Raw genomic sequence first — 25,178 nt, 5'->3', positions numbered from 1 at the left:
AGTTCTTCTAAGCTGAAAGATAAGAAGCTCATGTCACTAGAGAAAAAAGCATGTTACATCCATCTTTTGGCAAGTTATTTTTCTAAGCAAGAAGATAAATCTTCTATCTCTCTCTCTCTGTGTCTCATATATCGATGTTATACATCTTTTTGGTGAGTTCGTTTTCAAAGCTCGAAGATAATCTTCTCTCTCTCATATACCGGTGTTATCCATCTTTTGGTGAGTTCCTTTTCAAAGCTAGAAGATAATCTTTTAAAGGGAGTTGGGCTACAACACAACTTAACTAAGCATTTCCAAAATTACAAGAAAGAGTTTCAAGCACTAAAGAAACCTTAGCCATGTGATGCACTTTGTGGTGTGAGGGGTTTCCGTGTGTGTGTGTGTGTCTTGTCGCATCAACCTTTCTCCTGCTCTAAGCTCCTCTTAAAAGTTCTTTCTTCGCTCGCACCTCCTCTTTCTCGGCAATTACGTCCTTATGGATTCTATCCTTGCGCTCAAACCTTGCTCTTCTCATGTGCAGATTCTTCTAAAAGTTTGTACCCCCCAAAATCAGTCGCGCGCATACCAGAGAAACACAAATGCAAACATTGCACAGGCTGCAGTTAAGCGCTTACTCTGGGGGATGGCACGTCGCTCGTACCGGTTTACAGTCAAGGGAGGGCGAATGACGAGAGGTCTTAACTTGAACGTGCATCGCCAACACCGAATCTTTGCGACCGTGGCACCTCCAAGACCGACTGAGAACGCCAATGAAGATCCCATAGATAAGCTCGAAGCGGATGACTCTCCGAAAGGCCACAGGTCTCAACAGCAGGCAGACGATCGGGTGAAAGAGGGAAAGAAGTTTGTGTGGAAGGATCATTGGTACCCAGTCTCTCTTATAGAAGATCTAGATCCTCGACTTTTGACTTCTATTCAGCTGCTGGGAATAGAACTCGTCCTTTGGCGGGATCGAGAAGGAAATTGGAAGGCTTTTTTGGACAAGTGTCCTCATCGGCTTGCACCTCTCTCTGTAAGCCTGGGATAGCTTTTCGGTTGTCATTAACCTTACTTCTGCAGCGCTCTGTTTGATAGCTAATGATGCGGGGTTGAAAATTAGACTGCCACTTTAAATGGAAACGTAAATGGTCGGGAACAGAATACGATCCCGACCGATGGCTTTCATATGAATACATCTACTGCGTGTGCCGGCAAATTACTTGAACTGGATGCAGAGATTTTCCTTTCCATGTTTGACAACCATTATGGTAGGCGACGCAAAATCAAATTGACCCTGCTATTTATATGCTGTCTTCCTTCTTACGGTCTTAGAGAATCCGTTTTGGATTGCAGCTGTGTTATAGATTTTGGAAAATGCATTCATTGTAGATCCACACCAGTGGTTCGAGTTTACTTCTAGTAAAGGAGCATTGACAATGGGTGACATTTTGTTCTATTGTGGGTCACATTGGTTAGATTCTGAGTGCATCTTGCACAAGCCTTTCCATAATTAACAGTTCATACTGCGGAATAAGTTGTGTTGCAACCTGTTACCTCCTCACCTAGAGTTGAGCCGTACAGCGCTTGGGCTTCCAGGTCCATTCTCTCTTGGGAGATGGACAGAAAATGAATCTATAACATATACCCTAAGAACTCTTAAGTCACGGCTATTAATATCTAACAGCATCAGCATCATCTCCTCAAGGGCATGCTGAGCGAGAGAGTTTTTTTGGGAGAACTGTGTCTGTGGCGTCTCTCTGCCGGATCAGGGAGTTCAAGCTGGGTGCTACTGGGGTGACGCATGAGGGAGCCTTCCCACTATTGAGATCAGTTTGGCAGGGGTGCTCCTCAGCTCCTTTTCTTTTTCTCTTGTATCAGAGGTCTTGGGCTACCTCCTGGAAGCACATACTTCTCCTCTTGTTGGTCAATGGCTTGGTATTTGGGAGGAGCGTAAGCTGCTTGATTTTGAGCTTGCAAATGATACTGCCTCGTATGTTGAGGGAGTCTGGTACTGCTTGGCATCGGGAGGTTAGATCACTCCGCATAAGTCTGTCTGTTTCCTCTCAATCTTTGTGGCGTTAATGACATGGCTTCAGACCTTGGATTTTAATTGGATTCTTGGAGGTCAGAGATCTTGTGTGTGCTAGCTGGGCATTGAGATCTTGGCACAGCAGTAGGCTGCCCCTGCACCTGCATGTTGGAGCACTGCCAAGGGCTCTTATACAGTCAAAGCTCTGATGGTGAATTCGGTTTTGTTAACTGTAGCATGAGACGTTTGGTGCTTTCTCAGAGGATACAGAGGACAATTGAGGACGCTCGTTTGGAAATTCCTATCAGCTAGTGCTATGGGAGTTGGGACATTTGGGATAGGGTGGTATGGCACACTGTGATTCTTCCCCAGGTTAAAGGGGGCTGGGGTTCATTGAGCCAGAGATATATAGCCGTACCTTACCTTGCAAGCTTATTTTTGTGGCTTGAACCTCTAGGAAAGGAGTTGCTAGGCACCAAGCATCATGGGTCTATTTCAACCCTTTTAGCAACCAGCCAAACCCGCAACGTTGATCCACAAACATTGTTCCATGTGGCTGCTCTACATACATCTCCCTAAACTGACTTCGTTCCAGAAACCCTAGAACCACTCCCAGCTATCTCAGGAAACAAGTTTGCTTTGAGCTCCACTCAAGTCTGACTCCTGAGTTCACCAAGGTGACCTAAAACCCCTCTACTCCTACCATGCAGGTCTCCGACACAAGTCTTCAAGCAGATGGCCTGCTGAAGTTGCGGAGGTTTGTTCCCAGCTTTCTAGGGGGGGCAATTGGATGGATGTGCAGGTGATGCGGGGTGTTGTTAAAGACTCTGGCAGATTCATGATAAGGATTGGTAGCACCACTAGCATGTGGTGTTGTGTTTGTACAAGTGCTCCAGGTTTGTTCCACTCATTGGAGGACGATGTGGAGCAAGACCAAGAGGTGACAGGCGTGGGGATGTTGGATCCTCATGAGTATGATGATGCTGTCGGCATGTTCTCTCAATGCCCACCAGACTTTTCGAGAATGCAAATGTGTGCAATGCATGCAAAATTTGAATGCCAATTGGCCCTCCAATGGGGGAAGAGCACTGTCGTGAGGGTACTTGTTTCATATTTTTGACCTACATGCAAGGTGGGAGTGGCGAATGAATGCAAGGTGAGATTCAGAATGAAGGAAGATACCCCTTCATTAAGGTCCCTCGAGATCACTCAAGTTCCATCTTCCCATTTAGACCTACCCTTAGCCTATGACCCATGCATCTACCATTCAATGCACCTTAATGCACCCTTCCCTTCCTATTGCCCCTAGGACCTAGACACATGGTTGCACATCTTTTATTAATTAAATAAGTGTTACATTTCTAAATCTGGTGCCGTTTGAAGCAATGGCTCCAGCTCAAACACCCTATCTACTCAGATGATCCACCGAGTCGCAACGCTCGCGTGAAGCCTCTCTAGAGATCAAAGAATCAAGTCCAAAAAAGACCCCTGAAGTCAATGTACAAGGTGAATCACTATTGCAACTTCAAATTTCCCAGCTTCAAGATAGCATCTCCGACTTGGTCCAGAAAGTTCAACAACTTCAAGATTCTCGAAGTACCGCACATATAGAGGATGACGTGACGCAACCAGACGACTATGCGGATTCATTCCCACCGTTTACTTCAAGCTTCCAAAACTAAAAGACTTGACATCAAACTTCCGGAAGCCTACACTGGTCAACGCAATCGCCGAATAGTTGACCAATGGCTCGCAAAAATGCGCATGTATTTTGATACTGTTGACCTCACTGAAGGCAAAAAGGTCGCCTTGGCATTCTCCCTCCTCAAGGATACAGCTTTTCTATGGTGGCAAAGATGCTTAAAGGACGGAAAAAGTGTGTTAACATGGGAACGTTTTGAACACGTGCTCCGTAAGCAGTTTATACCTGCCAATGCGGACTTCCAAGCACGTTCAAAACTCCGACAGTTGGAGCAAACGGGTTCCCTGTCTTCCTATATCTCTCAGTTCACCACATTGGTGCTGGAGATTGATGGTTTAACTGAGGATGATCGCCTTCATGCTTTCATCTCAGGCCTAAATCCCTCGTTACGCATCGATGTCCTTAAAGCAAACATCACCACCACAGATGGCGCTATTGCTTACGCAGAGCGCATTACAGATTTTCAAAACACAGGGAAGCAGAGTGCTAATCGCACACAGAACTCTACTATGGCCAAAGGTGCTCGCCCTCAAGATGACACCAGGTTTCGAAAAAACTTCGGTAATCAAGGTCAGCGATAGTCTCAAGATCCCCAGAAGACTCAATCATCATATGCTAGATTCCAACAGAAGCACTCCTCCAAGGATCGCGCCTCTTCTTCTTCACAAAGTCATTACCGACATCCCCAACATAAAGGTGTGGCCACTGACAAGAAGAACAACTCCAGCACAAAAGGACTTTGTACCATCTGTACAGGCGACCATAGATGGTTCGATTGTCCCAAGCGACCAAAGCAAAATTTCAATATGGAACCTAGCACTTCCCAAAGAGAAGATGCTACCCCAGCACAAGACAAGAAAGACAAAGCTGTTCGAATGGCGAATGCCATCCACCTGAGCCTTGCCCGCAACCCCGAACCTTCCCTGGCCACTCAAGTACTTTGTGTTCAAGGATCGATTCGTGGAACAACGGTCACTATCCTCATCGACAGTGGCTGTTCTCATAACTTCCTCGCTAGTTCTATGGTCGACAAACTTCGGTTGACCACCAGTCCTAGTCTCATGGACTATCAGATTGAACTCGCAAATGGAACTACTTTCTTGTGCAACACCAGGATCAAAAACTTGTCTTTTCGCATCCAATATTATACGGACAAGTTGAACTTCGACATCATGCCTCTTTCTCGGTACGATGTCATACTTGGACAACAGTGGCTATACGACTATGATCCATCAATCAGTTTTCGCAGCCATACTATCCAATTTGTCCACCAGGGAAAACTTATTGAGCTAACTGGTTCTAGGGACTCTCCTTCAACCCCAGTTGCCTCTGCCCTACAAGTAAAGAAGTGGGTTCGTAAACGTCAAGTAAAGACTTCACTTCTGTTGGTTACGGCAGTAGAGGAGACACCAACAAAGGATCTTCCTGAATACCTCAACCAACCTTTTTTCCAGCCTTACCTAGATATTTTTCCACAGGAATTGCCAAAGTAGTTATCACCTCAACGACCAGTGGATCACCCAATCGAACTTATTCCCGGCAGTAATCCACCGTCGAAACCTCCTTATCGGGTTTCTTACACTCAAAATGAAGAAATCCAAAGACAGGTCACTGAACTACTCGACAAAGGTCACATTCGGCCCAGTCGCAGCCCTTTCGGATCTCCTGTACTACTTGTGGAAAAAAAGAATAAGTCAATGCGCCTCTGCATTGACTACCGAGCCCTCAACAAGCTCACTATCAAAAACAAGTATCCATTGCCTCGCATCGATGATCTCTTCGATCAACTTCTACATGCAACACAATTCTCAAAGATTGATCTTCGTTTAGGTTATCATCAAATTCGCATACGAGAAGGTGATGAGTACAAGACAGATTTTCGAACAAAGTATGGACACTATGAATGTTTGGTCATGCCTTTTGGGTTAAACAATGTCCCGGCCACATTCATGACATTAATGAACGACATCTTCAGGCCTTTCCTCGATAAGTTCGTCATAGTTTACCTCGATGACATCCTCGTTTTCAGCAGATCCCTACATAAGCACAAACAACATCTTCACCAAGTTTTTGAAGTTCTCCGTGCAAATTCTCTCTACATCAACATTGAGAAGAGTGAGTTCGTCAAGACCCAACTCGAATATTTGGGACATGTTATCTCCGCTCAAGGCATCTCTGTGGATCCCAAGAAGGTCGAGGTAATCCGAAACTGGCCTACTCCTAAGAATGTTCATGATGTCCGCTCTTTTCTCGGATTGGCAAACTTCTACCATACAAAGGTCTATCAGTTTTCCGAAATCGCAGCTCCTATGTCCGAATTATTGAAAAGCACAGCAGTTTTTCAGTGGCTTCCGGAAACAGAGTATAGTTTCCAACAACTCAAGCAAGCACTCACTACCACACCAGTTATGGCTATTGCTGACCCAAACCTTCCATTTGAGGTCATGACCGACGCTTCCGACATCGCTACAGGAGCAGTCTTGATGCAAGAAGGCAGAGTTATTACTTTTGGCAGCCATAAACATTCTGATATCCAAACCCGTTACCCGGTTTATGATAAGGAGTTTCTTGCAGTTGTACATGCTTATCGCTCTTGGAAACATTATCTCATGGGAGCCGACTCTGTGGTCAAGATAGACCATCACTCTTTAAAGTATATCTTTACTCAACCAGTCATGAATGCCCGACAAGCACGCTGGGTTGAGTTTCTGGCCAACTTTCACATGACCATTGAGTACATTCCAGGACTACGCAATGTAGTTGCAGATGCTCTCAGCAGGTTACCTCTAGCATCAGCCATGGTAATCTCTACATTATCTCTGGATGTTCCGAATTCATTCAAAGGAAAGTATTTTAATGATAAAGACTTCGGCACAGCAGTACAGGTTCTTTCAAAAGATCAACCTTCGACTTCCGAACAAAAGATTTTCTCTTCCTATTCTTATACGGACGACCTTCTGTATTATCAAGATCGCGTCTGTGTACCACATGACAAGGATGTTCCGACGTCTTTTGTTAAAAGAGCATCATGTAGTTCCTTATGCTGCCCATCCAGGCATCAATAAGACTTATCGGTTACTCAGTGCAACATACTACTGGCCTCAGATGAAAAGCGACGTCATCAAAATGGTTACATCTTGCTTATCTTGTCAACAAATGAAAGCAAGCCGACGACTTCCAACAGGACTTCTTCAGCCTCTTCCAGTTCCAACTGAAAGGTGGGAAAGCATTTCCATGGATTTCATTACAACACTACCACAATCCTCCAGAGGTAACACTTAGATTATGGTAATTGTTGATCGCTTGTCCAAAATGGCACACTTTGTTGCTTGCAAAAGCAGTGCCCAGGCTCCGGACATAGCCAAACTCTTCATACAACACATCTTCCAACACCATGGTTTGCCCAAGAATATCATATTCGACAGAGATCCTAAGTTTACCGGTCACTTTTGGATTTCACTGTTCGAATCTTTGGGTACAACTCTACTGTTCAGTTCGGCCTACCACCCAGAATCAGATGGCCAGACTGAAAGAGTCAACCAAGTTCTGGAAGAAATGCTTCGACATTATGTTCAGTCACGCCTAGCAGCTTGGGAAGAGTTTCTACCACTCCTTGAGTTTGCTTATAATAACTCTTTCCATAGTGCCATCAGCATGACTCCATTCCAAGCAGCTTATGGACACACTCCGATTGTACCAACGAATTTTGTACTTCAACATCGAGTGGCCCTAGCTGATCAACTGGTTCAAGAAATGCAAGACATTCTTCTGCAAGTCAGGGATCATATGCGAAAAGCGCAAGAGCGGTATCAACGGTCTGCCAACAAACATAGACGTCACCTGGAATTTAACACTGGTGACATGGTGCTATTATTTGTAGCCCCACATCGCTATAAGACGGTTAAGTCTGTGTTTCCTAACTTGCGACCAAGATACTATGGACCTTTCCGGATCATCAAGAAAAATTCACCTTTAAGTTACAAATTGGAATTACCACCATCATGGGGTAAAATCCATCCAACATTTCATATTTCTTGGCTAAAGACGTACATTCCAGGGGATGAAGCAGTTCCTCCTGCAGGTGATTATGTCTCAGAAATCGAAGACGATTATGTTCTCCTTATTCCTGAGCGTATTTTGGACCATCGACAGCGAGAGACTCGATACGACTTATCATGGAATTCCTTGTTCTTTGGCGAGATCTGGACGACTCCGACGCTACTTGGCAGTCTGATGAAGACTTACAGCAGTACCCTGACATTTTACAGCAGTATTTTCAGAATTTATAGTGATATTTTCTACATCAGTTCATTATCTCCACCAGGGTCTTCTTTTGAGTGGGAGGGGATGTCACGATCTGTGACGTATTCCTTTCTCTATTTCTAGACTTATGGATGGTTTGATGAATGGACACTTGTGGAAGGGTATGCCCTTTCGACAGGACACTTCTTAAAGGGCACAACCCTTGCCCTTTCGACGGGACACTTCTTAAAGGGCACAACCCTTGCCCTTTCGACGGGACACTTCCTAATGAGGCACAACCCTTCACAAGAGACATTCTAATGAAGAGACATTTCTATTGTAATGTACCCTCTCATCAAGGGTGACACCCTTCACAAGGGGTACACACCTCTTCATGCACATACCCTTTGGAGTACACACCTTTTCATGTGTGACTCTTCACTCTCTATATAAGAGAGGCCCAATTGTATGGATGACATATCATCTACCCTACAGGCATTCAAGCAATACAATTATTCCTTGTTCTCTGCTATCTCAGTCTCCTTTCTGTTCCTTAGCACATTTCTAAATATAGTAAATCTAGGATTTCTTACATAATGTGTATCAATGACAAAATAGTGATTTCTTTTGTCATGACACTCCCTTCTGCTTGAATGGGTAGAAGTCATCTTCTGGATCCTCTCTTGTCTCTTTCTCTTGTGTACACTTGTCTTTTACTTATGCATTTGCATTGCCTCTTTATCATTTGCAAGTATTATTCTCTTGATAGTACACAATCTCTTATGAACGGAACTTCAATCTCATCTTCAAGTTCCAGTTCCTCCTGATGCTGAATGTCCAAAAATGCAGAAATATCACTGCAGTGTCTCTTCAATATCTCTTTGTGCTCACATGAAAAACATTCTTCATGTGCCAACTAAGTGGTAATTTCAACCCTTATGCTTAGAATCCTCTTCTGAATACCAGTAAAAATTTTCTCTCACCTAAACATATTATTGAAGTAGGTAAACCTTGGCTATAGATGATCTTAAATGGAGATTTCTAACTCTTCTATTTCAGTTCAAAGGAGTAAATCCTTCATTTTCTATTCATTTTCTATAATGAATATATCTATTATCTATCCATTTCACTCCATATAGCAGTGTTGGCTGAATGGATAGCATTTGCTCTTGGTTTGATAGTCATTGTAGATTTCTGGAATGAGGAGGTAGAAGCCTCACTCTCTTGGTTGGATGCTTTATCTTTCGCTTTCATGGCGCTAAACAAGTCTATCTCCAACTCTATACCGAGTTGATCTCCTATATCATCATCGTACTCTAGCATCGTACATTCACCTGAAGGGAGTGGCACCCATCTAAGACGTGATTAGCTATTAACATTTTGTACAATAGCTTTCTCCTTTCCCTTATTGAAGGGCTAATGAGGATTCAACTTTCTCTCAGCTATTTTAGCCAATTTAGTGAGGTCTCTAAGATTGGTTGGGTTGAACATTTCAGCCTCATACCTAAATTTTGGGCTTAGGGCTGCTAGATATTTTTTTCTTCTATCATCCTTATTCTTTTCTAGGAACTCTAAAGAGAGTTTCCAAAGCTTGCTGTGAATTCAGCATTACTCTCATTGTCGAATTGCCTAAACCTTTCCCAACGGAAGGTCAATTCCTCTGCATGCCTCGGAGGCATGAAAGTAGCTTCAGCTGCTTCCCAAACTTGGCCCATTCAAGGATAGGCTCTCTTCCCGTTTGTAACAAAGACCTGTGAAGATCCGGACTTCTCGAGAATGCAAATGTGTGTGATGCATGCAGAATTTGAATGTCAACTGGCCCTCCAATGAGGGAAGAGCGCCCTTGTTAGAAATGACCCAACAGGGTACGCACTGTGGAAGATTGATAGTATTGCCCAGGAGCTCACACAGTGTGGTGTGGGGTGTGGAATCACAAACTTCTTAACTTATGTGCATAGATGTGCAAGCCAGTAAATAGACAATGCTCAGAGATAAATATAGAAGCAACACTTTATATTTCCGTCCGTCCAGAAACTAGGACAGGATACAATACCAATATGTTCTTCAACTACAAGCCTGACACTTCTAGATCTCTGGGCTCGCGTGCTCCACCTCGAGCATATGTAGACTCTCTGTCTAGATCCCTTCCACCTTGCTGTCCGGAAGCCAGCCTAGGTGGGCTGCCACTCTAGCTCAGTCTGCAGCTTCTCCTAGGTCACCTTGTCCTCCTGAATGTAGGCCTAAGGCTCCCCCTTTGCTGCTCCTGTCTGCTGTCTTGAGGGCTGCTCCAAGTGATGAATGAATGAGGCCCAATGGCCTCTTTATATAGGCCCCAAGGGGGCTGGCAAAAACGGACCTGGTAGGGGAATATGGGCCGACCAGACTGCCCCTTCCCTACACGACTTTATAGTTTGTAAACCGACCTCCAGGCAGCCGTTGATTGGCCTACCACCTGGGGGGTCTCTTGGGCTGCTGCCAGGCCCTAAGGGCAGCCCATATAGGGCCCTACCCTTGGGTCCTTCTAGGGCTGGATGGCTGCAACTGTTCCGCCATCAACAGGCCCTTCTTGCAGGCGCCCTTGCCCTGCCATGCTGCGCCATGTGCTTCTGCTCTTTGCCAGGCTCTCTCCAGCCACGTGTGCTGCGCCGTACAGGTCTGTACATCAGCTGACGTCAGCCCGCCCTTCAGAGGGCCCTGTTGCAGGCCGTACGCTTGTCTTTTGCTTTGACAGCTGCCCACATGGCAGCTTATGTGCTGCCCATGTGACAGCCCCAATATCTCCAGGTCTACCTCCCCCATGCTCTCCTCATATGGGGGCTTACAGATGGGGAGGTGACCATTCCAACAGCCCTTGTGAGAGTACTTGTTGCTGATTTCGACCTATATGCAAGGTGGGAGCATGAATGCAAGGTGAATCGAGAGAATGCTACGTGAGATTCACAATGAAGGGTGATACCCTTTCATGAATGTCCCTTGAGATCACTCAAGTTCTTCCCATTTACACCTACCCTTAGCCTATGACCCATGCATCTATCATTCAATGCACCTTAATGCACCCTTCCCTTCCTATTGCCCCTAGGACCTAGCACATCTTTATTAATAGAATAGTGTCACATGTCCGAATTTGATGTTGTCTAAAGCAGTGGCCCCAGCTCGACTAGTTCTAGGTACTCAGATGATCCACCGCCATAACAATTCGGTTAGTGTCCATCATAAATACAAGTTACATCGTTAGCGTATAATATTTAATAATGTTCCAATGTCTACTAATCATTGATTAGAGATTTTCCTTTGTCATGAAACTCCCTCTTGTTTAAATGGGTAGAGTCCTCTTTTGGGTGCTCTCGTCTCTTTCTCTTGCGTACGCTTTTCTCTTTTACTTCTGCATTTGCATCACCTCTTCATAATCTGCAAATAGTCTTCTCTTGATAGTACACGATCTATTTTGAATCAAAACTGAAATCTCATCTTTAAGTTCTGGTTCCTCCTGATGCTGAATATCCAAAATGCAGAAGTACCACTGCAATGCTTCTTCAATATCTCTTCATGTTCAGAATCCTCTTCTGAATACCAAGCTGCTGAAATCTCCAATAACCTACTCAATAAGCTGAAACAAGTCCTCAATCAAGTGGTCAGTATTCGAAAAACCACTTGAAATGACTTCTTCTTCCTTCTCTTTTGGCCTTTCTTCCTTGTTTTTATGCTGCAAACTAGTACATTCCGTTTGGACTACTTGTTTTGAGTGGATTGGAGCTCTGGACACCATTATAAGGGGTACTTGGTGGGTGGATCACTCCCTTAAAATCTTGTTCCAATCCGACTTTCCGTTGGGAAGAATGGGGGGTCTCTTTTTCTCACGGTTTAAGGGTGTTAAGGGTACATTCACACGGGGGGAGTCATTCCGTTAGGACACCCCGTTCCTGGTCCAAAGACCAAAATTTCCAGAGAAATCCTTATCTTATACCCTCCAAAATTCGGTGTTTCAGTGCACCTTCCTTTCAGAAACGCAAAGTTCCTTGCCCAGAAATGCGATGCAAACGTTCATACCCACTTGCAGTTCGCATGTCTTGGGGATGCGTCACGTCCAAAGCTTTTTGTTTGTTCGTTTGGTGTGCGGCCTTGTCTTTGCGGCTTGCTTGCCCGTGGGGTCGCAAGCCCTTTCGCGGTCATGGATTGTCGCTTTTGCAAATAAAAGAGAAGAAATGACTTGCTGTAATTTCAGAATAGAGGTTTATTTTACAACAAAAGTCAAGTGTTATAGAGTGTGTGGTACTTATCCGACTCCTGCTTCATTTGTGTGTTGAAAAACCACCTGAAATGAGCTCTTCTTCCTTCTCTTTTGGGTTCTTCTTCCTTGTTTTTATGCTTTAAACTGGTACACTCAATTTGGGCTGCTCATATTGAGTGAATCAAAGGTCTGCACACCATTATAGGGGGTACTTGGTGGGTACATCACCCCCTTAAAGTGGCATTTCAAGCTGACTTCCTATTAGGGAGAATGGAGGGGGTCACCCCGTTAGGACACCCTATTCCCCATCCAAAGAGAAGAATTTTTTGAGAATGCCCTTACCTCAGGGCCCCTGATTTCAGCCTTCTGTGCCATGACTTCCAGGAAACAAAGATTTTCCAACTTACAATGTGACGCTGCTTGAGATTCAGAAATTCAAATTTCAGAGCTTGAGGTCGCAAACCCTACTTGGGCACGCCTTCTCCTCGATAGGTTGCTGCTGCCCATACAGCATCCCTCTTGTGTTCACGTAGGCACTTCCCTGCATGGGTCCTTCGCCAGCCATGTTTGCGTGTCCCTATCCGTACGCTAGCCGCGCGTCTGCTTGATTGTGTGGTGTCCTCTTGTCCGTCCTGGTTGTTTGCCCCTCTCTCTCCTCGCTTCTTCTCTTCCTTCTCGTCCTTGTGCTGAACCATGCTGCTCTGATACCAAATGTGAAGAACCAGACTTTTCAAGAATGCAAATGTGTGCAATGCATGCATAATTTGAATGCCAATTGGCCCTTCAATGGGGGAAGAGCGCCCTCATGAGAGTACTTGTTTCCTGTAGTTGACCTACATGCAAGGTGGGAGAGAGATGGCGAATGAATGCAAGGTCAGATTCACAATGAAGTAAGATACCCCTTCACCAGTGCTCCTTGAGATTAGTCAAGTTCTATCCTCCCATTTAGACCTACCCTTAGCCTATGACCCATGCATCTACCATTCAATGCACCCTTCCCTTCCTATTGCCCCTAGGACCTAGACACGTGGGTGCACATCTTTATTAATAAAATAAGTGTTACATGTCCTAATTTGGTGCCATCTGAAGCAGTGGCTCCAGCTTGACAAGCCCTGTTTATTGAGATGAACCATCGCCATAACAATTTGGTCGGTGTCCATCATACATACAAATATATGTCACACCTCAACTTGGCACTTCATGTGATAATGTTCTAATGTCTATTAAATCACAAAATAGTGATTTCTCTTGTCATGACGCTCGTGGACTGTTTTTTCACTAGCCAGCTTCAGTTCTAGGCTCTACAGGCTAAGTTAAAACTGTCAAGTCTGGAGCTGATTTCGGGCAAGTATAGGTGCTGGTCAACCTGTTTCAGACCTGTAGTGAGTGATTGTAACTGGCTGCCACCTTCTGCATGGTCTTGGAGTTGTTTTAAACCTGGATGCTATTGTTGTCGACCTGAGCGACTGATTTTCCCAGCTGTTTCAACCTGTTATTAAGGATTTTGAACAGACTGTCTATTGTTTTGGACCTGTTGTTCTCAGGTTGGAGCTCACCAGACCTAGTTGACACATTTGGAGGTCCTTTTTTCTGCTGTTCAGTGCTTCTTTGACCTGTTTTGAAGGGTTTCCTTGCTGCAGCAAAGTCGCTTCTGTACTATAGACATTCTGCAGCTATTTGGACCTGCTCAGGTTCAGTTTGGCTGATGGGTGGTGTATTCTGACAAAGAACAGTTCTAATTTTTTTTCTGCTGTTCAGTGCTTCTTTGACCTGTTTTGAAGGGTTTTCTTGCTGCAGCAAAGTCGCTTCTGTACTATAGACATTCTGCAGCTATTTGGACCTGCTCAGGTTCAGTTTGGCTGACGGTGTATTCTGAAAAGAAAGTTCTAATTTTGATGTTCCAGTTTGTTTCTGCACAGCTTCCATTAGAGGAAGATACAATGACTGAGAAATCAGTTCAGATTGTACTATAGCTTCCCTCTTTAGTGAAGGAATGTGTGCATCTTCTTGGAATTACTGTCCAATCTTTTGGGAGTATTCTGTCATTTGCAGGTACACTCAGACTTCAGGTGAGGTTGTACATTGTTTGGCAAAGCATTAGCTAGTGAGGCAGTCTGAAGAAGTTGGTGCAATACCCTTCACAACAAGTGAATTTTTGGGTTATTTACTTGTGCATATATCTGAGATGGTCAGAATTAGAATCCGGGAGATGTGTTTGGGGTTTTGGCCTAGGAAGGTAAATTTGATGGCACCAATTATTCCCTGTGGAGTTTATGGTGAAGAATATCTAGTTGCAAGAGTCTTCGGGACTTTGTCACAGGTGACGAGGTCTGTCTACTAGATGTGCCTCTTACTCTGATACCAAATGATGGAGATGGAGGTGGGGAATACAATGTGGATAGAGCAAAACATGAGAATCCATGAACTGAAGTTGCAAGAATGAATTAGTGAGAAAGTACAAGGGTTGTCAACATGACAAAACCCTAGGTCAGCCCAAAACTAGGATTACAATGAGCACACACCTAAACTCAACAATGAATAGTGGCTAGGGAACAAACCTTACACAAGGAAAGAGTGCCCCTATCCCTTCTAATAAATTATTACATTGGCCACTACCTTAAATATCACGATATTTTCAACACACATAGGACAGCACACCTCGCTACACATGTACAAAACAACCAAGGAGGTTTTGTGAGAGTTTTTTCATTCTTTGTGAAGCATTATATACAAGACGTTTTACTGAGTTACATGCTGCATATATCTCTCTAGTTTTGTAAGTGCGTACATTTGCAATACTTTGTACACACATCATTTGTGAGTAGAGCTTGAGTGTCATTGATTTTGTGGCAGCAACTCAACCTGCAAATGGCCTACCTAGCCCCTAGCCTCCCCAGGCTACCTAAGCTAGTCCTGTGTGCCTAAGCACATGTCAGATACGGTCCATGCACATGACATACTCCCCTTCCTCTAAGAACTCACTCTTGAGTTCATAAGAAAGTTCATAAACTCTCTCTGAAGGTTAGTCAATGTCTCCCATGTAGAATCCTCCTCGACGAATTCTGAACAAATTCTCGCATCTTAGGCTAATAAAAAGTATGTTTCACAAGAGACAAAGTCTTGTGTACTCTAGGATGTCCTGCACTAGACACTTCTGGAGAATCTTGGATCAAAGATCCGACACATCTGGTACACAAATTTTATCATTTTGGAACAGCAATCATCCACTAACTTCTTTTCGCCTGTACAATAGGTGGCATAATCCTTGAGTCTTGGTCAGTCATTGAGCTCCCATCCTGGACCTTTTGCCAATATTGACTGAAATAACTATTAGGGTCGCAAAGCCCTCTCAAGGATTGAAATAGGTCAGAGGATATTTCAGTAAATGATAGAGCATTTACAAACTTGATCTAACTTAAAGCATCAACCATACTATATAAAAGGAACCTTTACGATAACGTATTTCAAAGTGAAAGTCTTGCATCAGCTCAGCCCATCTAGCCTTTCTTCCCTTCAAGTACGAACCATCACAGACATACTTAATTGACTGATGACCATTCAATATAACAAACTTAGAACCATAGAGGTATTGTCTCCAAACCTTCAGAGCATACAATTCTTTTTCCATTATGAGTCAACGGTATTGAGTGCTATCTAGCTTTTACTCTCTAAAGCTACATGTCTACCTTCTTGGAACAATACTGTCCCAATCGCATAATCACTCGCATCGGCCTTTAAAACCTCAGGGCGGATAGGATTGGGCAATGCAAGAAGAGATGCTTCCTTGACACAAAGTTTTAATGTGTCAAAAGCCTTGTTCAAATCTTGATAGGCTAATTGGACTTACGCCCATGAACTTTCAATACGTTGATCAACAAAATTGTGATCGTGGAATAATCTCACTAAGAAAGTCAATGAATCTTAGGAAAGAATGAACAGTCTGCGATACACCTTTTGAATATGATCGAGATCAGTGCTAATACCTTCCCTAAAAATCTTGTGTCCTAAATAAATGATCTCCTTCATGAAGAAGTCACATTTACTTATCTTGGCATATAGCTTATGCTATCTTAACAAGATTAAGACAATCTTGAGGTGCCGAATATGGTCCTTTAATGTCTTGCTATATATCAAGATGTCATCTAAAAACACAACAACAAACTTGTCCAAATAGTCTTGAAACAAGTTGTTCATCATTTGCTGGAAGGTAGTGGGAGCATTGGTCAAATCAAAAGGTAATATGAGAAACTCGTAATGGTCGAAAAGAAGTTATTTCTATGTGTTTCACATAGATGCGTATTTGGTGATAACCAATATGCAAATCAATCTTTGTGAAATACTTCGCTCCTGCCAATCTGTCTATTAGATCATCGGAGCGGGGAAGATGGTATCTATTTTTAATTGTGACTTTATTCAACCGTCTATAATCTCAGTTTTCTTTCCAAATAGTCTTGAAACAAGTTGTTCATCATTTGTTGGAAGGTAGCAGGAGCATTGGTCAAACCAAAAGGTAATATGAGGAAATCGTAATGGTCGAAAAGAAGTTCTTTCTATGTGTTGCACATAGATGCATAGTTGGTGATAACCAATATGCAAATCAATCTTTGTGAAATACTTCGCTCCTGCCAATCTGTCTATTAGATCATCGGAGCGGGGAAGATGGTATCTATTCTTAATTGTCACTTTATTCAACCGTTTGTAATCTTGGTTTTCTTCGTATTCTCCATGAATTCTCATTTTTCCTTCTCAAAAGGACAGGTGTACCCCAAGGTGATTTACTTGGGCTATAAGCTTCAGCTAATCCTGAAGTTGTTTGGCTAACTCGTCCTCCTTGAATTGGTTCATCCCATAAGGTGAATACTAATAGGTTGAGCTCCAGGGACTAAGTCAATGCAATGATCTACTGCCCTTTCAAGAGGTAAGGGCAGTTGGTCTGGGAATACCATCATTCAACAACTTATTTAATTCTTGGTGTTCATACATGCTTACATCATTTTTGTCAATTACCGAAACAACAAATGAAGAAAGCGGAATCAAAACACACTATTACACATTATAAGAAAAAGTTTTTAATATATTCCAAAGCTGCATCGCACATACAATGTCCTTAAGAAGAAGGAATAGCATCGCCATGAATACATGTATGAGTGCCTGTGTCCAAAAAAGAAAGAGTATGATCCTTTCACCCTATGTTCATAACATCATGGGCTTCAAATGATTCAATTCCTAACAAGTCTATATGGTTGAGGTGCATCACATACCACGTCAAAATGTCCGTGTAGTCTTAAATCTGGAGTGGAAGATTCTGACATTTGTGATCCCAAAAAGTGCGTCCCAGTGGAGAGCTGCACCCCATATGTGTGATCGCTAGGTGTCGTAGGTATATCCAGCTTTTGCATAAGTTTATGGTTAATAAAGTTGTGAGAACTGCCTGGGTTAAAGAGAATGTGAATCTGGGTGTCCTTGACCTTCTCGTAAGCCCGGACAAGGTCATGGGTTTTAAATAATGAGTTATTAAAAGTGCATCTACAAGAAAGAGGGCTAGCAATAACATTCATAGAAATACTTGTCATGGTCGCCTGGGTAGCCCCTTTGGCTTTAGTTCCTTGTCCCAAAGGCAGCTTTGGCCTTGGAGCAGCTGTAGGATTCTTGTGCATGGTACAATCTGCTGTGTGGCCACGCTCCTCACAAATGAAACATCGACCTGCCTTTTTCAGCTTCAAGGTATGGAGGAAATGTGCTTTGCCAGCCATAGTCGAATTCGGTTTCTTCTTGGAGGTGTTGTCTGAAGACTTCCCCTCCGCGGTGCTAGTAGAAAATTGGAAGAACATCCGCTTGTGCTTCCCACTGGTATGTGAGGTGGATGCACCCTTTGTCGTGGCCATAGTGTCATCATAGATACACGTGTAATTTATGGCCTCTTGCAAAGAAGTGCACTTGTTATTCTTGGCCTGCAATTTGTAGGAATCAAGTAATGTGTCCACAAAGAAGCCCAATAAGGTAATTGGATCCATCTTTGTGGCTCTACTCTACAAATCCCAAAACTTTTGTAGATAGACTTTGAAGGTGAGATTCTATTTGGGCATGTCTAGGACTTTGAACTTCTCTACAATATCATAGTCCTCTTTCTTTAGGAATTCTTTCCTGAAGAGCTCTTTAAATACGGTCTAGGTGGAGGGTTTCGGCGGCAACTCCTTCCACCAAAGTACTGCTCTTCTAGATTAATACCTTGCTGGAAGTTGAATCTCCTCATCATCAGGATAAGGGTGAAACTGGAAGTGCACTTGCCACTTGTGCATGTTAAAAATGACCCAACAGAGGGTACGCACAGCGGAAGATTGATAGAATAGCCCAGGAGCTCACACAATGTGGTGTGGGGTGTGGAATCACAAACTTCTTAACTTATGTGCATAAAATAGATGTGCAGACTCATCAATAGACAATGAACCAGCCAGATAGAGAAACCACCAAAATAATATATTTCCGTCCAAAGCTAGATCCAGAGTCCCACCAATGGTGTGGTCCTCTGATCTTACCACAAGGTACTTCTCCTGTCTGCTAGCTATCTCTAGACTCGAGCCCGCCTGCTCCACCTCGAGCTTCCGTAGACTTTCCATCCAGAATGATCCTCTCCACCTTGCTGTCTGGAAACCAGCCTAGGTGGGCTGCCACTCAAGCTCAGTCTGCAACTCCTTCAGGGTCACCTTCACCTCCTGTGGATAGGCCCAAGGCTTGCCTTCTTGCTGCTCCTGTCTGCTGTTAGAGGGCGGCTCGAGAGAATATGATGATCACAACACCTTGCTGCCCTAGAAGACAGCCAAGGTCCAGCCTCTAGGGAACTCAGTCTGCAACACATCTTCCACTCTCCTTCACCCCCAGTGTGAGGCCCAAGGGAGTGGCTTCTGTCTGCTCCTTTTCTTGCTGAATGTTGGATATGAAATGAGGCCCAGGGCCTCTCCTTTTAGAGGGCTCAAGGCCCCCTTGAACCAACTGACCAGCCAGCCCTAATTGGGCCGATTGGCTGGTCTGTAGCAGCCCTAACCAACCGACCAGTTGGTTGGCTGGTTGGCTCCCTATCCAGCCCTATTTAGGGCCATTTGCTGGTCCTTTGTTCCATGCAGGGCCCAGCCCCTTAGGACTGCTTACCCCGCCACCTGCCAGCCGTGCTTGCAGGCCATAGACCTGCCCATATACCTTGCCAAGGACCCTGTCATGCAAGCACCTCTTCCTCTGGATCACCACGCAATCATGCTCCTCATCAGATCCTTTCTGCCAGGCAGATCCAAGACATCCTGTCCCCACCATCTCCCTTTCACAAAGGTGTCTTCTGACGCAGCCATGCTGATGTCTCCAGGTAATTCACTCTTTGTTGTTTGAATAGCACCCACATGGCAGCCAGGATGCTGCCCGTGTGGCACTCCCTTAAACCCTAGGTTCACCCCCGCCATGCTCTCCTCATATGGGGGCTTACAGATGGGGAGGTGACCTTTCCAACACCCTCTCTCACCGACGCATCTCGGCCCAATGCCAACACGTCGATGACGATGTTCTCTTCCGGGCTTTCCATCCAGTGGCTCCTGCTCCACCAGGTCTGGTTCCGCTTCCGCACACCATCCTGGTACACAGGTCCATCTCTGGTAACACCTCCTGGCACCACCTCCTTCAGTCACGTTCTGGCCTTTGAACTCGAGCAACCCAGCCTCTACAATCTTCCAATTGTCCCCCTCATAATGAGTGAACAACCTGGAGTCTTCCAGGCACCATGCTCTGAGGGTCTGTTTCAACCCGTCCTTCCTTTGGCAAGGTCTGCAACAAAAGTACATCTCCAGATAACGTGGACCGCGAACTTTAAACGCACTTGACTAAAACTGAGTCACCCTCCTTCTCGCAAGGGCACAATCCTCCAGTCGTGGAAGTTGATTCCCAAGAGCTTCTGAATCAAGGTCGTCCTTCAGCAAGGTCCTTGCCTTCAGGCTCCCACACCTGTGAGCCTCCTACTTGGGCTCTGATACCTTCAGGCTCTACTTGGGTATGCACAACGGAAGACTGATAGAATAGCCCAAGAGCTCACACAGCGTGGTGTGGGGTGTGGAATCACAAACTTCTTAACTTATGTGCATAAAATAGATGTGCAGACTCATCAATAGACAATGAACCAGCCAGATAGAGAAACCACCAAAATAATATATTTTCGTCCAAAGCTATGGACACAATACAAAAGAGATAGATCCAGAGTCCCACCAATGGTGTGGTCCTCTGATCTTACCACAAGGTACTTCTCCTATCTGTTGGCTATCTCTAGACTCGAGCCCGTGTGCTCCACCTCGAGCTTTTGTAGACTTTCCGTCCAGAACAATCCTCTCCACCTTGCTGTCTGGAAACCAGCCTAGGTGGGCTGCCACTCGAGCTCAGCCTGCAACTCCTTCCGGGTCACCTTCACCTCCTGTGGATAGGACCAAGGCTTGCCTTCTTGCTGCTCCTGTCTGCTGTCAGAGGGCTGCTCCAGAGAATATGATGATCACAACACCTTGCTGCCCTAGAAGACAGCCAAGGTCCAGCCTCTAGTGAACTCAGTCTGCAGCACACCTTCCACTCTTCTTCACCCCCAATGTGAGGCCCAAGGGAGTGGCTTCTGGCTGCTCCTGTCTGCTCCTTTTCTTGCTGAATGTTGGATATGAAATGAGGCCCAAGGCCTTTGCTTTTATAGGGCTCAAGGCCCCCTTGAACCAACCAACCAGCCAGCCCTAATTGGGCTGACTGGCTGGTCTGTAGCAGCCCTAACCAACCGACCAGTTGGTTGGCTGGTTGGCTGCTTATCCAGCTCTATTTAGGGCCATTTGCTGGTCCTTTGTTCCATGCAGGGCCCAGCCCCTTAGGACTGCTTACCCCGCCACCTGCCAGCCCACCACCTGCTAGCCCTGCGTGCAGGCCACAGACCTGCCCATATACCTTGCCAAGGACCCCGTCATGCAAGCGCCTCTTCTCTGGATCACCACGCAATCATGCTCCTCATCAGATCCTTTCTGCCAGGGCAGATCCAAGACATCCTGTCCTCGCCATCTCCCTTTCACAAAGGTGTCTTCTGACGCAGCCATGCTGATGTCTCCAGGTAATACACTCTTTGTTGTCTGACTAGCACCCACATGGCAGCCATGATGCTGCCCGTGTGGCACTCCCTCAAACCCTAGGTTCACCCCCCCATGCTCTCCTCATATGGGGGCTTACAGATGGGGAGGTGACCTTTCCAACAGTGCAACCAAGTGTCTACCACTTCCTTCGTCTTGGATTTCTGATCTCCAGGATAGGGATCTGGTGTAATATTCGGACCCAATATTGAAGCTAAAGCATCCACGTGAGTGAGTGCTTGAACGGTGGTGGTCAAAAACGTACGAGTCGTTTGAATCCCTTGAAGCTGTTGTGCCAACTCCAAATGATTCGCATTAACCAGATCAAACTTCGTGTTGAGAGTGGTCATGAAATCATTGAAAGCTACCTTTGTAACTAGATCATCATAGAGACCCTGGTCATCCCCTCCTTGAAAATCTATGTCATGCCCCCCCTCGGGAAGCTTGGGATCAATCATATCAGCCATGAAGGTTTCGTGGGAAGGAAAAGGAGGAGCTGAGGTTGAATTCAAAAGGAAAGATCAGACGAGAGAGAGAAAACAGTAGAGGGGGATTACGGTGGCAACCCAAACAACAAACTATGGGCTGCCAGAGAGAAGAGGACAGAGGCAAATTCGCTAGGCTGATGAGGAGGATAGGTGCAAATTCTCTGGGCTATGGAGGTGGACGAATTTTGGCCTGGCTGACAAGAGTCGGGAAAGGAGAGGCTGATCGCAATTCTTTGCTGCAGCAATATAGCGAAATCAAGGGGCTGGAGAAGGGTGGGTTTAAGCTTTATCCTTGTTTTTGAAAAGCAAAGCTTTTCGATTTAGCCATCCACCTAAAATTGGAAGGTTTTTGCTTTTAGGGTTTCCAAGCAAGGCAACTCGTGTAGCTAAGTCCTGGGCCTGGCCAGCTCCTAGCACACACCATCTCCTCGCCTTTCTTTGTAGTGCCTACCCTAAATCCCTCATCTAGTGAGTTCGTTGCCCCTCCTAACCTGATCCATGAATTGGCATCAGCCCTACATGGATTCGCAACAACTTTACCTGGATTCGCAACAGGTCTATGCCTCAATCATATAATCCTCTGCAAACTGGTTCCCACACCAAGGAGTCCCACTCAAATCCAAACCCGTAATCACGAATCTTTCTCTACCAGCTTTCCCAGTGATTCATGCACCCTCTTCAATGATTTTTGCTCAATCCTAATCCTGACGATGTCTTTGCCCTAATTGCCAAACTCACAAGCTCTTGCAGGGTACAACAGGAACTTTCGAATTTTGGTAATACTTGGAGGAATACTCGTCCACACCTTCTATCTACAAAGATTTGTACCGCAAGAGTTGGCTCTGATACCAATTGACACGACTCAAGCGCTCTTGAGAACCTGGACCTGCAAACAAACACAAGAAAGCAACTATAGAACAACGATGAAATCACAGGCATGCTCACCACCCAAACCATGACATCTAGGACTTGGAAGCCATAGGCTGAGCTGTTGGCACACTAGCACATCTCCCAACTTGATCCCAACCAGCTTGGTGTCGCATATCACTAGGTGGCGCCCATAGGGGCCCTGGATCTACTGCTGGGCCTCGGGCAATAGGTGTGCATCCGCAACACGACCCAGACCAGCAAGGAAGAGCTCTAACTTGCGTGACTGAAAACGGAACCTCTGGGGTCCTTATATAGGTTCGAGCCTAGTGCTGCTCAAAATAGCAAAAACCCTAACTCATCCGTTGCTCTTGCAACTCAATCTATAAATCGCTTGCCTAGCCCCTAGCCTCCCTAGGCTACTTCAGCTATCCTTTGTGCCTAAGCACACGTCAGATACGGTCCATGCACTTGGCAAAACTCTTCTTCAAGATGGGAAGTTTTTTCCCTCTACCTTAGAGTTTGCAATCTGAGCTCTACACGAATGTTTGAACTTTCTATTATCTGAAACTTAGAAGTGGAAAATTGGATTGTTGTGTTTGGATAATGGAAAATAGAATAGAGAAGGGATATGTGAACCATGACGATCATTGATGAATGTTTTCAAATTGTACGCGGTAGTTGTTAGAAATGAAGAGGGAATGAATCACTCAATCCTCCACCCAAGATCTCTCCAACTCTTACACACTCAACTTAGATAGATGATCACAGATGCAAGTAAAAACACACTCAGATATAACAGCAAATATAGACGGAGAGAGAAAGTATATTCCTCCACCGGATGGTGGGCAGAAAATGGCTCCAAGGGAGCAATACAAATCTCAGCAGGGTGCTGGAGAAAATTGATGAACTCTCTCTCAAAAAACTATCCCAGATCTGAGTGCTAAACACAGCCTTGGAGAAGGGCTTTCTGTACTGCACTGGATGCTAGGAGTGGGCCTTTTATAGGCTCTGCCCAGGCCCCTTAAGATGACCGACCAGCAGGGTCGGTTACCTTGTCTGGTGGCCGACCATAGGGCCCTAAGGGTTAGAGAGGGGTACAAATCCAATGACTTGCAGGGCAAGCAAAGGCAGCTATTCTTGGCTCAAGTGCATTGAACCGACCGGGGTTGGCCCTGGTTGGGCCGACTTGGCCAGCCACAGGCCCCTATATAAGGGTGCCCTGGGCGGCCAGTCTGCGCTGCTGCAGGTGCCTCCATGTGAGGCCTAGAGCCCCCTCATACCTGCTGTTGCAGGCTGCGACCAGCCCGTGTGCTGGTCGCCTATCTTTGCCATGCGCTTCTCCCTCTGATGCCGGCCTGGGTCTCTCCCCAGCCCTCCTACCTCTCACTGCCCCTTGTCCTTTGTCCCCTCAAATCGTGGGCTCACAGGTGGGCACAGTGAGATTCTAACACCCCCCGTCAATGTCACAACTATGGGCCAATCCCCATACGTCTGATGAGGTGCTCCATCTGTTCTCGAGGGAGTGCCTTTGTGAAGAGGTCGGACAAGTTGTCGGCGATCGGGCAATACATGAGCTCGATCACATTGTCGATGATGAGCTCTCTAACAAAGTGGTAATGAACTTCGATGTGCTTGGTCCGCGCATGGAACACTGGATTCTTGGCAATGGCTATGCAACCCTCCTGACTTACGTCCATGTCCTCCAAAATCCACCTCAACCACAGTGTCTCACAAGCTGCTGTACATGCGGCTCTGTACTCTGCCTCGGTAGATGAAAGGGCCACTGTGGGTTGCTTCTTACTCAGCCAAGAGATGGCACCAGATGCAAGTAAGAAGCAATACCCTGTTGTTGATCTTCTGGTGTCAGCATCACCCGCCCAATCACTGTCACAGAACCCGCCTAGTCGATGCCTTTGGTGTAGGTGATCCCGTAGGTGCAAGTACCCTTTAGATACCTCAGCACCCGTACACCTGCATCCCAATGACTCTTCCTGGGAGAAGTAGAGAACTGGCATAATAGCCCAACTGCATAACAAATATCAGGTTGAGTATTGGTAAGGTAAAGCAAGCTTCCTATCAATCGTCGGTACAAAGGAGTATCGACTGGTTGAGATGTGTCATGAACACTTAGCTTGAGTCCGACCTCCATGGGAGTTACTGCTGTTGTGCAATCCTCCATCTGGAATCTCTTCATAAGTTCTCTGCAGTATTTCTCCTGTGAAATGAAGATCCTGTCTTTGGCCTGCTTTACTTCTATCCCAAGGAAGTAGTGTAATAACCCAAGGTCAGTCATGAGTAGCTCCTTGACCTGGGAAATCTTGTTGACATGGTCACCTGTCAAGATAAGATCATCAACATAGAGGATGAGTACCAATCGCAACCCCTTCTCAATGAACAAGTAGAGGTTTGCCTCAGAAGGGCTCCGACTTAGCCCTATCTTTTGAAAGAATACATCTATCCTTTGGTACCAAGCTCTGGGAGCCTGTTTCAGCCCGTATAACGCCTTCTTCAACCT

At 45.4% G+C, this 25,178-nt stretch overlaps 1 protein-coding gene across 1 annotated transcript in view; it reads left to right on the top strand.

Moving 5' to 3' along the window:
- The first annotated feature begins 333 nt into the window (after window positions 1–333).
- The window catches only part of ACD1 (Pheophorbide a oxygenase family protein with Rieske 2Fe-2S domain-containing protein), a 72,422-nt gene continuing 47,577 nt past the window's right edge, over window positions 334–25,178 (top strand). Inside the window, exon 1 of the mRNA XM_087395445.1 lies at window positions 334–1,012. Coding sequence (XP_087251571.1) covers window positions 476–1,012 — 537 coding nt within the window. The 5' untranslated portion in view covers window positions 334–475. The remainder of the gene's footprint in view (window positions 1,013–25,178) is intronic.

Source organism: Dipteris shenzhenensis, chromosome 24, assembly GCF_047967505.1.
Source record: "Dipteris shenzhenensis isolate YYH24624 ecotype China chromosome 24, Dip_SZ_1.0, whole genome shotgun sequence".
NCBI classification, from domain to species: Eukaryota; Viridiplantae; Streptophyta; class Polypodiopsida; order Gleicheniales; family Dipteridaceae; genus Dipteris; species Dipteris shenzhenensis.
The sequence above is the reverse complement of the archived record's forward strand: the minus strand, read 5'-3'. Positions and strand labels throughout refer to the sequence as shown.